Here is an 11,860-nt window from a genome sequence, read left to right on the forward strand (position 1 = left end):
ATCATAGAAATAGTCAATTTCATTAAAAACAAATGAAAACAATGAGACAACATACTAAAATTTATGGGATGCAGCCAAAGCAGTACCTAGGGGAAAATTTATATCTCGATGCTTACATCAATAAAATAAAGAGCAAATCAATGAATTGAGCATGCAATTAAACTAGAAATGGAACAAATTAAAAATCCTCAATTAAACACCAAAATGGAATTCCTGAAAATCAAGGGTGAAGTGAATAAAATTGAAAGAAAATCATTAAACTAATAAATAAAACTAGGAGCTGATTTTATTTAAAAAAACAAAAAACAAAAACAAAAACCAAATTACTAGTGCCAAAGATGGGAAGGCAAAGGAGCTAGGTAGCAATTATTTAGGAGCTATTTTGCCCAATTATTTGCCAATCTGACAATCTAATGGAAATGTGTATTTACAAAAATATAATCTGCTCAGATTAACAGAAGATGAAATAGAATATGTAATTCCATCCGAGAAAAAGAAATTGCACAAGCTATCAATTAATTTCCTAAGAAAAAATACCTAGGGTCAGATAAGTTTACAAGTCAATTCTGCCAAATGTTTAAAGAACAATTCCAATATTATATAAACTATTTGGAAACATAAGCAAAGAAGGAGCTCTACAAAATTCCTTTTATGACACAAATATGATGCTGATACCAAAACCAGGAATTGCAAAAACACAAAACTATAGACCAATTTTCCTAATGAATATTGATGCAAAAATTTTAAATACTAGCAAGGAAATTATAGCAATATATCACAAGAATCATACACCATGACCAGGCAGGATTTATACCAAAAATGGGAGGCTGAATCAATATTAGGAAAACTATCAGCATAATTGACCATACCAATAACAAAACCAACAGAAATCATATGGTTATCTTAATAGATGCAGAAAAAGCTTTTGACAAAATGCAACATCCCAATAAAAGTGCTAGAGAGCATAGGAATAAATGGAACTTTCCTTAAAACTAATAAGTAGCATCTAAAACCATCAGTAAGCTTTATTTCCCAATAAGATTAGGGGTGAAGCAAGGATGTCATTTGTAACCACTATTATTCAATATTGCACTAGAAATGTTAGCTATAGCAATAAAAGAAGAAAAAAGTGGAAGGAATTGGAAGTCAACGAGGAAACAAAACTATCATTCTTTGCAGCGCATATATATATATATATATAATTATATGTAATGGTATACTTGTAGAATCCTAGAGAATCAGCTAAAAAACTAGTTGAAATAACAACTTCAGCAAAGTTTCAAGATACAAAATAAAGGGTGATACCATAAACAAATTAGGAGAGCAAGGAATAGTTTACCTGTCAGATCTACAGAGAAGGGAAGAATTTATGAATAAACAAAGAGAAAGCATTACAACATGTAAAATAGATAATTTTGATTAATTCAAATTAAATTAAAATATATAATTAAATTAAACTTAAAAATTAAATTTAAATTTAAAAACTTTAAATTAAATTGGTTTTTACCTAAAACCAATGCAACCAACATAGAAGGAAAGCAGAAAGCTGGGAAACAATTTTTATAGCAAGTGTCTCTGAAAAAGGCCTCATTTCTCAAAATGGAGAACTGATACAAATTTATAAGAATAGAAGTCATTACCCAATTAATAAATGGTCAAAGGATATGAACAGCAGTTTTTAGGCCAAGAAATCAAAGCTGTTTATACAGTCATATGCAAAAAAAAGCCTTAAATCATTATTGATTTAGTGAACTGCAAATTAAAACAACTGTGGTACCACCTCACATTTGGCAGATTGATTAATATGACAGAAAAGTAAAATGATCAATGTTGGAGGGGATGTGGAAAAACTGGGACACTAACACACTGTTGGTGGAGTTGTGAACTAATCTAACCTTCTAGAGAGCAATTTGGAACTATGCCCAAAGGGCTATAAATCTGTGCCTACCCGTTGATCCATCAATACCATTACTAGGTCTGTATCCCAAAGAAATTTTTAAAGGGGGGATGTTGGTGGGAGAAGGATCTAGTTGTGCAAAAATATTTATAGCAGATCTTTTTTGTGGTGGCAAAGAATTGTAAATTCAGGGGATTCCTATCAATTGAAAAATGGCTGAACAAATTGTGGTATTTGATTGTAATGAAATACGTTTGTGATATAAGAAATGAAGAGCAGGCTGATTTCAGAAAAACCTGGAAATATTTACATGAAGTGATAAGTGAAGTGAAAACAAAAACAGGAGAACATTGTACACAGTAACAGCAATATTGAGCAATGGTCAATTGTAAATGACTTAGTTATATTCAGCAATACAATAACCCAAGACAATTACAAAGGACTTACGATGAAAAATGCCATCTACCTCCAGACAAAGAACTAATGGAGTCTGCAGATCCAAGTATACTATTTTTCACTTTTTTTGTGTGTCGGTTTGTTTGTTTTGTTTTGCTTTTTGTTTTGGTCCTTGTCTTTCACAGCATAACTAATATGGGAATGTTTTACATGATTGCACACGTATAACCTATATCAAACTGCTTACAGTCGGGGAGTGGGGGGAGAATTTGGAACTCAAAATTTTTAAAAATGAACGTTAAGAATTGTCTTTACATGTAATTGGGGAAAATATTTTTTAAAAAGAAATAAGAGAAGAGTTAGATTTGGGGAGCGAAGAGAAGTTCAACTTTGGAAATAACTAAATTTGATCTACAGTGAGTCAATCGAATGGAGACATCAACTAAGAACTTGGGAAAACAAGACTGGAGATAGCAGAAAGGCTGGAAATAGTCTGGGAGTCATTTGCATGGATATGATCATTGAAGTCGTGGGCATAGATGAAATTTCTGAAGGAGAGAATGTAAAAAGGCGACCTATACTAGATTCAGAAGAGAATGAACGCCGACGGTATTCACGGTGAAGGATGAGGACCCAGGAAGAGAGAATGTCAAAGAGGTAGGAACATGAAGAAAGAGAAGAGGCAGGAAGAGTATTAAGTATCAAATGCTGAATCAGTGTCAAAGTCGAGAACAGAAATCCATAAGGAACTCATCAGTGATCGTGGAGAGAGCTATTTCAGTAGTATGATGGGGGCCAATTATGGCACAAAGTCAAGCTTGAGTTTCTTTATCTGCAAAACGAGGGTGCTAAGTATCTCCCAGTCTTGATAGCCAGGAAGAGAGAGTTGAGGCAGCCTGTAGATTGGTGTTTTTCTCAGTTAGAGGGAGGAGAGACTTAACCTGAATGTGGTCGTTACACGAAAGGGTTTTCAGATAAAGGAGATTTGAGTAAGTTTGTTGACAAAGATGATTAAGAGAGGCTGGGGATATGAGATGCGACTGCGCGGAGTGATCCTGAAAGAAAGGAGAGAATAGGTGCGAACCAAACTAGAGCGAAGGTGTGAGTGCACAGCAGCTGTGGAGGTGAGATCATACCGAAGGGGATGAAGTTCGGGGCTTGGGAGACTGACTTGGGAGGAATCCCTACGGCGTAAATGCGGAAGAAACTGAAGTCTTGGACTCCCTTCCAGGCCACTGGTTTAGGAACACCACCTAACCCTTTCCGAAGACGCTATCGGAGGCAATTCTCATGTAATCTAGACCAGGCGAGGCTAAGGAATCTCTGGCGCAACGAAGTTCCTTGGACCCAGGTTTTGTTTATTTACAAGAATTCTTTTCTGGAGGAGACGCAGCCCTGAGGTTTCTGGCCCGGCCACCGGGCGCCCGGCTCGGCAGGGAAAGTGGGTTCCGAAATGAAGATGGCGCCCTCTCCCGCCCCTTCTTCGGTCTTTCCTTTCAGGAGAGAAGAAAGAAAAGCCCACCGAGCGAAGAATCGCTAGAAAGACTAAGAAAGCCGCGGGCTCCAGAAGCGGCGGAGGGTTGCTGTGCTTCGCTGACCGGAAGCAGCCGCCAGGCGTGAGAGGGGGAGGGAGGAACGCGCAGGGATCAGGACGCAAGCGAGGCGCAGGCGCGGCCCAGACCTATCCCCGCCCCCAATCACGTGATCTGCTTTCCGGGCCTTCCCAGGAAGCCCTGCCTTCAAGATTCCTCCTCGCACACTCCTCCAGCCCAGAAGCCGCCAGAGTGCGCGAGCGTGCAGCGTCTCCGCCAAAGAGAAGAGAGAGTCTTAGAGTCGAGTCGCCCGATTGGCTACCCAAGCAGTCAACAACACCTCGTGGGGCGTTTCTTTCCCCCGCCATTTGTCCCATCGTGCCTTGCTGCAGAACCGCTCCGAGGAGCCCGTGAACTGGCAAGATGGCAGACGTGCTGGACCTTCATGAGGCCGGAGGCGAGGACTTCGCCATGGACGAGGATGGGGACGGTGCGGAGCGGGTGTGCTGGGGCCAGAGGGGCCGGACCTCGGAAAGGGGAGGGGCGGGGGGCGGGTCCTCTTCCCCTGGCAGACCCGGGGAGACCGGGCCGGGCCGGGCCGCGCCGCGCCGCCGGCCTTAGGGGTGGGAGGCCCAGCGGGACCCCGGGCCGCCCTCCCTGACCCAGCTCTCCCCTTCCCTCCAGAGAGTATTCACAAACTGAAGGAGAAGGCCAAGAAACGCAAGGGTCGCGGCTTCGGCTCAGGTGAGACCAGGGGAAAGGAGGGCGAGGGGGGCCGCCCTCGGGCCGCTGGGTGGGCCGCCGTTATTTTCTGAGACTTGCTGCATGTGCTTTACAGAGGAAGGGTCCCGGGCGCGAATGCGGGAGGATTATGACAGTGTGGAGCAGGATGGAGATGAACCCGGGCCGCAGCGATGTGAGTGCCCAGAGGCAGGGAGACGAGTGGGGTCCTCGTCCCGAGGGGAAATAGTGGGAGGGAGCCCGGGTGGTCTTCCTTGTTGGTCGTCTTCCCCAGACCCCCTGCGTGCTGAATCCTGGGGTCTCTAGGAGCCACAGGTGTAAGTTCTGACGCTTTCCCCTCCTGTGCCCTGACTCCCTAGCTGTTGAGGGCTGGATTCTCTTTGTGACTGGGGTCCATGAGGAGGCCACCGAAGAAGACATACATGACAAGTTTGCAGAGTACGGGGAAATCAAGAATATTCACCTCAACCTGGACCGGCGAACGGGATACCTCAAAGTAAATTTGAAGTTTGGGCCCTACAGCTCTCTAAATACAGGATGGAGGGGGGCAGTCAGAGCTTGAGTATTTACAGAATGGGGAATGATGAGCAAATTTGGATTAAAGTAACACTGAAAGTTAATTTAGTTATACATGGCAAAGACAAACATTGTAACAGACAACAGGAACACAGTAGAAGTGGTAAGTTCATGCTGCACATTCATTCAACAAAAACTTACAGGGCTGGATGTTTGTTTAATAATGTAAGTTTAGGTTTGATAACCAAGATGGATTTGTTACCATGCTTTGTATGGATAGGGAATGTCTGATGTCTTTTTTTGTCCTTTCCCCAAGGGGTATACGCTAGTTGAATATGAAACATACAAGGAGGCTCAGGCTGCCATGGAGGGACTCAATGGCCAGGATATGATGGGGCAACCCATAAGTGTGGACTGGTGTTTTGTTCGGGGGCCACCCAAAGGCAAAAGGAGGTGAGGAGGAAAGAGCAAGTGGTTGTGAATTGGATGTATACAGATGAAACAAACAGAATAATACTTGGTTCACCATCTAGTCACCCTGACAGACTATCCTTCTTCCTTCTCTTTTCAGAGGTGGCCGAAGACGGAGTAGGAGTCCGGACCGGAGACGTCGCTGACAGCATTGCTCAGATGTCATTCTCCAGAGAATCAGTGTGCCTCCATCCAGCCTTGGAGGAAAGGGGCTGGGATGGGACTTTGACTTAATCTCCCGCCTCCTTAAGTGTTTCTTTTGCATTGTGAATAAACAGTTTAGTTTTCTTTTCTACACATGAGAGAATCAAACATATCAGGTAAAAAGCCAGAGAGGCAACCCAGGCTTTTTCTGACTAAGTAGTGAAAACCCATTCCTCTTCCAGCTAAGAGAGTGAAATGTACTATAACATTAAGGGAAATATCAAGGATGTTCTTCCAAGTATTGAATTACTGAAGTCTAGAATGTTCTTATTCTTTCCCTTACTAGGGGTGGAAGAAGAATCTTCTCCACCAGGAGACTCATGTGCCATCCATATTTTCTGTTTGACCGGGGTAGGTGGTAAGGAGTAGGAGTGGCTACAGGGACAAGGTAGGGATTCTAAAAAAAATAGTTACTCTTTATTACTTTGTGGTTAGAGGCTGGGGCTAGAATTTAAGAAAAGGATCTCAGCAAGAGTTACAGAGATGTTTCCTCCATTTTTCCTGTCTTTCCACTATCATCTGTGCTGGCTTCCAGCTGCCTAGGTGCCTGAACCACTTGCTGAGGGACTCTCCAAGAGCTCCTTGCCCCCCGGGAAGAATCTGAGCCAAGTTCCTGGTGTCCTTTTCTACAGCCAAGGGTGAAGGCCCCGTAGAGTAAGGGGTCCAGGGGAGCATTGAGGAGGCCAAAGAGGAACAGAATGTGGCTGAGACTAGGGGGGACATTGCTTAGCATGCTGGGAGAAAACCAGTACCACAGACCCAGCAGGTAGTAGGGTGTCCAACAGATAACGAAGGTCAGCAGGACAAGTAGGGATAGTCGAAGGGCCCGAAGCCGCACACGGGGGCGATTGTCAAAGGAACGACGAAGAGCGAACTGACCAGCAGGGGCTGGGGAGTCAGAGATGAATAATTGTCAATTCCCTTACTAGGCACTAGGTGGGCATGAGGCAAGCTGATGGAAGGAGGGAGATGGATAGATGTAGATTGCAGTTCTTTTTGAAGCTCACATATGAATACTATATTATTCTTGTACACATGCACAAACACACCTCACTGAGGGTACAAATCACCTTTCCAAACAGGGTTTAGGGAGGAGAGACATGCTAGGGAAAGGACTTCAGGCCAGCGTATGGGGTACTGCTGTAGAATATAAAATTGACTAGCCCCGCTCCTTTCCCCCTATCACCCTTTCTAACCTTTACCCATGGCCAAGGGAGATGGTGGTCGGTGACATGTACCACCACCCTGTGAACCTGGGTTTTAAAGAATGACCAGATACCATTAGGACTGTTTGGATTCTTACTGATTTCCCCCATATCAATGGGCTGGAGTTAAGGAGTACTGTTGTGATTAGGCTCTCACTATGGGCTAAAGACTAGAAGATTTTCATGGTGGAAATTGGAACTGAAGCTATGGATTGGGCAATGAGCATCAGGATCTAGGGATTGGAGGCTCACCATGCTCCCCCTTCCCAGTTCGGTGTCTGGACACACTGAATACAATTCGACCATAGCAGATTGCCATGGCTGTCAGAGGTATCAGGAAGAGCCCACAGAAGGTGAAGAGGTTATAAGCGATTTCTTGCCATCGGGCCTTGAAGCTTCCTTTGGTGACACACTGAATGAAGGGGACTGGGCCAGCACGGCGGACAGTATGAAACAGGAACAGCTGGAGTGGGGTGCAGTATAAAACAAAGACTTCCACCTTATGTCATAATATTCCCACTACCATCCCCTCACCCCTACCATACAGGCAAGTTAATAGGGCAGTATTGGTTAGGGCAACAGTATATCCATGATGCCAACCACAAAAAAAAAACAAAACTGAGTATAAACATCCACTTAAAGGCTTGTGTGTCCCCAAATTTAGCTGTATTCTGTTTTAGCAAAACTTGACCCGTATGAGGAGGGTGTTTTGTTTTTTTTTTCATTTTAGCCACCTAGCCAATAACTCATGGTGCTAGTTTGCCTGTGTGTGGACAAGATAAGTTCTATTTAAACAAAAAATACTGTATAAAGGATGCTGTTCAGAAACCTACTTAAGCAGTCAATCTATTTAACAAAATGTTCTTTGAGTAAGAACGTGTATTGTAACTATTGAAAGTATTAATAAAAATTGACATTTTTAAAAAAAATGTGTTGGTCATTTGCATATTGTTTTTGCTTGGAGACTGCAGGGCTGTTGGCTTTCATTCCAGCAATGGAAGCAGAAATACCCTGGCATCTAAATGAATAGGTAAATCATGCTTGGAGGCCTCTAGAGTTTCAGCAGAAAGGGGAGGAAATGTTACAGAAATGGGAGGACAATAGCTGAAGGGTTAACCAGTTGCTTGGAACTTTGATCTGCTCTGAGCTGACTGGGGATAGGGAAGTGGCAAGATGTAAAGTAGTCAGGAGGGGACACTGGACCAGGAATCTGAAGATAGGAGTTCCAGTCTATTTCTACAAGTTAGTAACCAAATGTAATCAAATACTAAACCAGCTTCAGATATAATTGGGTGCGTGACCCTGGCCAAGTCACTTAACCTTTGCCTTAGTTTCCTCAGATGTAAAATAGGGATAATAGCATCTACCTTGCATGGTTGATGTGAGAGTATGAAATAATATTTGTAAAGTGCTTGGCACAGTGCCTGGCACATAGCAGACCCTATATAAATGCTTATTTCCTTCCTTTTTCCTTTGTTGACCAAATCAACCTTTGGACAGGTCAGAACCTCTCAGATTGTTGAATATAAAATGACAATAATGACCTATACTATCTAGCTCATACGGTTTTAAGTAAATTGCTAATTGATATATGTAAGCTCTTTTTACCACCAAATCACTTCCCTCAAAACAACTCTGTGCAGTAAGTAGCACAAGTTAATAACAGTTGACTTGCCCATAGTCTCAATGGCAGAGCTGAGAAGAAAACCAAGCGCTGACTCAGACCAGTAAGTGATCAAGCAATACCTGGGCTGTTTACAGTACAGTTCTAGGGATCAAATGATATAATCAATGCAAAAAATATTTTTTTTTAAACCACCCTCCTTGTAAATAAAAGGGATAATTTTTTTTTTTCCCCTGGGTATTCACTGTTTTCTTATTTTGCCTTCTAATGCTCAGAAACAACCTTGCCATTTTGGGAAGGGAGAAGGCAATGGATAAAAATAAATGACCAGGGATCTAATCCTTCTATCTAAACTGAAAATGAAAGCCCACGGGTTTTACAAACTATATTAGCTCCTTCGGTAGCTGCTGGTGGGTATGTGGAAAAGTCAGTGTTTGGTGCAAATCTAAATGGACTCAAATAACCAGATGTCTAACCCTTCTCCATGTTCTAAAAGTAGATTAAGGCTCCAAGCAATCCATAGCACTTACATTTACCACAATAGTCTCAGTCTTCCTATTCTTTCCTTTGATCAATAAAAGATTAATACAACCTTAGAGCAAGAAGGGACTTTAGAGACTATGTGCCCCAACCCCTTCACTTTATAGAGGAGGCAATTCAGGCCCAGAGGTAAAGTGACTTATCCAAAGTCACAGCAAGTTAGGAGAAATCTTTCAATACGTTCATAATTTCTTTTGCTGAAACTTCCCCTTCTAAATGTCTCTGGCACCTGGAAACTTAATAAATGTAAGCAGGCAGTCTAATCAATTTAATAACTTTAAACATCTTATACATATATTGAACTCTAAAACACCAACACATTTTTAAAATTGTCAAATTTTATTAAGAAAAAAATTGCATCTATTAAAGTGATAGCAAAAAACTAACATTCATCTCAGTTATCTTGGAACTGACAAAACATCCCCTTTTGCAAAATATTTCTCCTACCTCCAAACCACCATTATTAGTTTGTTGGTATTGATACAGGGTTCGTAACTAATTTTGGCTTTATATAAAAGAAGAAAATCATTAGGGTAATTCCTCCTTCCCTTGTAGCCATAGGTTTCTTTACAGTTAAGGATGAGTTACTTGGAACGTTGACTACTCATTGGATAAAATACTTGTTTGTCTTAAAACCATAATTAGGATTGCTTTCAGTATTCTCATATATCTTCTCTAGCTGTAGCTCTCGGTACCACCTAGTTTCTGTCTTGTGGAAATTAGTGATTTTTAATAATTTTGTAGATTTAGATCCCCTTATTGCAGTAAAAACAGCACTAGCTTAGAGTCAGAAAACTTGGATTCTAGTTCAGGCTTTTCAGTTCATTGGCTGTGTGAACTAGGGGAAATCACTTAATATTTCTGAGCCTTGGTTTCCCCTCTTGTAGAATGGGAATATTCAATCAATAAACATTTATTTTTAAACATTACATGCACTACCTAACTCATAGTGCTGTTGTGAGCTCAAAGGAGAAGTACATTAAGCATTTTGTACCTGTACTTAAAGTGCAGTACTTGTAAATGAGCATTTTTTTCTTAGATCCTTCCAAAATGAAAAATCCCAGCTGCTCTGTCACCGAGGTAGCTAGGGTTTTGTTTGTTTTGGTAAAAGAAAAAAAAAAACGTTTGTTTTCGTTGCTTTTTTTCCTCTAACCTTTTGAAGCTTCCCGGTTGATTGATTTAAGATTTGATCGTCAGAACTGCCTGAAGCATTCAAGTTCTGTCATGCACCATAAATTTGCATACTATGATTTCAATTTACTTCACTCCTTCACTTCAAACCTTTCTTATTTCCTGCTACAATAGCCTCTCCTCGTTTACGGTAGAGTTGGAGGAAAAGTGAGAAGAGAGAAACTGAAGTTTGGGGGACCCACTGGAAAGTGAGAGAGAAGCCTTACAGAAAAACGGAAAGCGGGACGGAGCAGATAGCCCTTCCAGGGGTGGGTGGGCTATCTCTCTGCATTTCAATTTTACGTAAATTGTATGTAAATAAACGTTGAAGGACAAAGAAGAGGTAAAAGAGATCTTTTCCTTGAGTTCCCTGGGTAGGGTAGGTAGGTAGGTAATACCTTGACTCCTCCGGCTTACACTCTTTCGGTCACTCACCTGGGGCAGGGCAAGCAGAAAACTAAGCCCCCAGGCCGTTCCCAGCAGCTTTCGCCCACCCCCTCGGGGTCCAAGAGGATGGAGCACGGCAGCCTGGCGGTCAAGTCCAATGACCACAGGCAGAAAAGCAGCCGCGTACATGGCCAGCAGTTTCAGGAACATGAGTGTCCGGCAAGCAACATCTCCAGCGAGCCACTGCACTGTGGCATTCCACGCAGCATCCAGCGGCATGACTACGAAAGTGACCAGTAAGTCTGCAGCGGCCAAGTGGCCAAAAAGTCGGCGGACAGGGGAGGGACGGAGTCTACTGGATCTTGGCCGCGTCACTGACCACAGCACAGCCAGATTCCCTGCAGCCGACGACAGGAACAGGGCAGCGGTCACTCCTACTCGGACCTTGGCGGCGGTTGAGAAGGTGGGAAGCGCTGACTCCTCCACCTCGACCCCCGCTCCCGCCCAAGCTTCCTCTCCGGCTGAAGAGCCCCAGACTGTGTCATTGCCCATGGACATAGCTGCAGGGGGGAAGCGGCCGGCTCGGGCAGCCCATCCCTTCCCCCGCCGGGCCAGGGGCTGGTGCCGGTCATCGTGGTCTCCGACCGCATCGGTCGCCAGCCTCAGGAACCCTCCCCATCTTTGGCTGCTGCGTGTCCAGCTCCGCCCCGTTGACCGGAACTCAAGGTCCCATGCACTTGTCCAGCCCGCGGGGGGCTTCCCTGGCCCTCCTGCTCCGTGCCCAGACCCGGCTGGCCGAGTTCTCCGGTGCTGCGTCCCGGGTGCGCCGCGGTCCGGCGCCCGCTCCGCAGCTGGAGGTCACTGCGGCTGCGGCTCAGCACTCCAACCTCCCGCCGGCCCCGCCCCCGCCTCCCCAGGCCCCGCCTCTCGCTGGTCCCACCTCCCCCTTCCTCCGCGGGCAAGTGCATTTAAAGGCGGCGGCTGCCGAGTGTCCCCAAGCACCGCGCTGGAAGTCGCTCCGGTCTCTGGGGCGCGGGGAAGTCGGTGGAGATGACGGAGACTCCCGGCGCGCCCGAGCCTCTAGAGGAAGCCGAAGCGCCGGCGGAGATGGCGGGCCCCGGCGGGCCCCCGCCCGGCCTCGGCTACGAGGGGCGGGGCCTCCGCGCGCTTTGCTTGG

General features: G+C 44.4%; 2 protein-coding genes across 2 annotated transcripts; one reads left to right on the plus strand and one right to left on the minus strand.

Moving 5' to 3' along the window:
* Positions 1–4,020: 4,020 nt before the first annotated feature.
* On the plus strand, positions 4,021–5,848 carry LOC114043133 (RNA-binding protein 8A). Its single transcript, XM_027862098.1, has 6 exons — positions 4,021–4,315; positions 4,510–4,569; positions 4,664–4,741; positions 4,926–5,062; positions 5,399–5,535; positions 5,654–5,848. Exons 1-6 carry the CDS (start codon positions 4,249–4,251, stop codon positions 5,697–5,699), a joined length of 525 nt encoding a protein of 174 aa, XP_027717899.1. The 5' UTR covers positions 4,021–4,248; the 3' UTR covers positions 5,700–5,848.
* Positions 5,849–5,939: 91 nt separating this feature from the next.
* Positions 5,940–11,478, minus strand: LOC114043134 (gonadotropin-releasing hormone II receptor-like). The gene is made up of 3 exons (XM_027862099.1): positions 10,732–11,478; positions 7,215–7,425; positions 5,940–6,645 (listed from the first exon to the last, which is right to left on the minus strand). Exons 1-3 carry the CDS (start codon positions 11,239–11,241, stop codon positions 6,233–6,235), a joined length of 1,134 nt encoding a protein of 377 aa, XP_027717900.1. The 5' UTR covers positions 11,242–11,478; the 3' UTR covers positions 5,940–6,232.
* Positions 11,479–11,860: the final 382 nt, after the last annotated feature.

The sequence above is a fragment of the Vombatus ursinus genome, unplaced genomic scaffold (genome assembly GCF_900497805.2).
Source record: "Vombatus ursinus unplaced genomic scaffold, bare-nosed wombat genome assembly UNPS02014768.1, whole genome shotgun sequence".
In the NCBI taxonomy this organism is placed as follows: Eukaryota; Metazoa; Chordata; class Mammalia; order Diprotodontia; family Vombatidae; genus Vombatus; species Vombatus ursinus.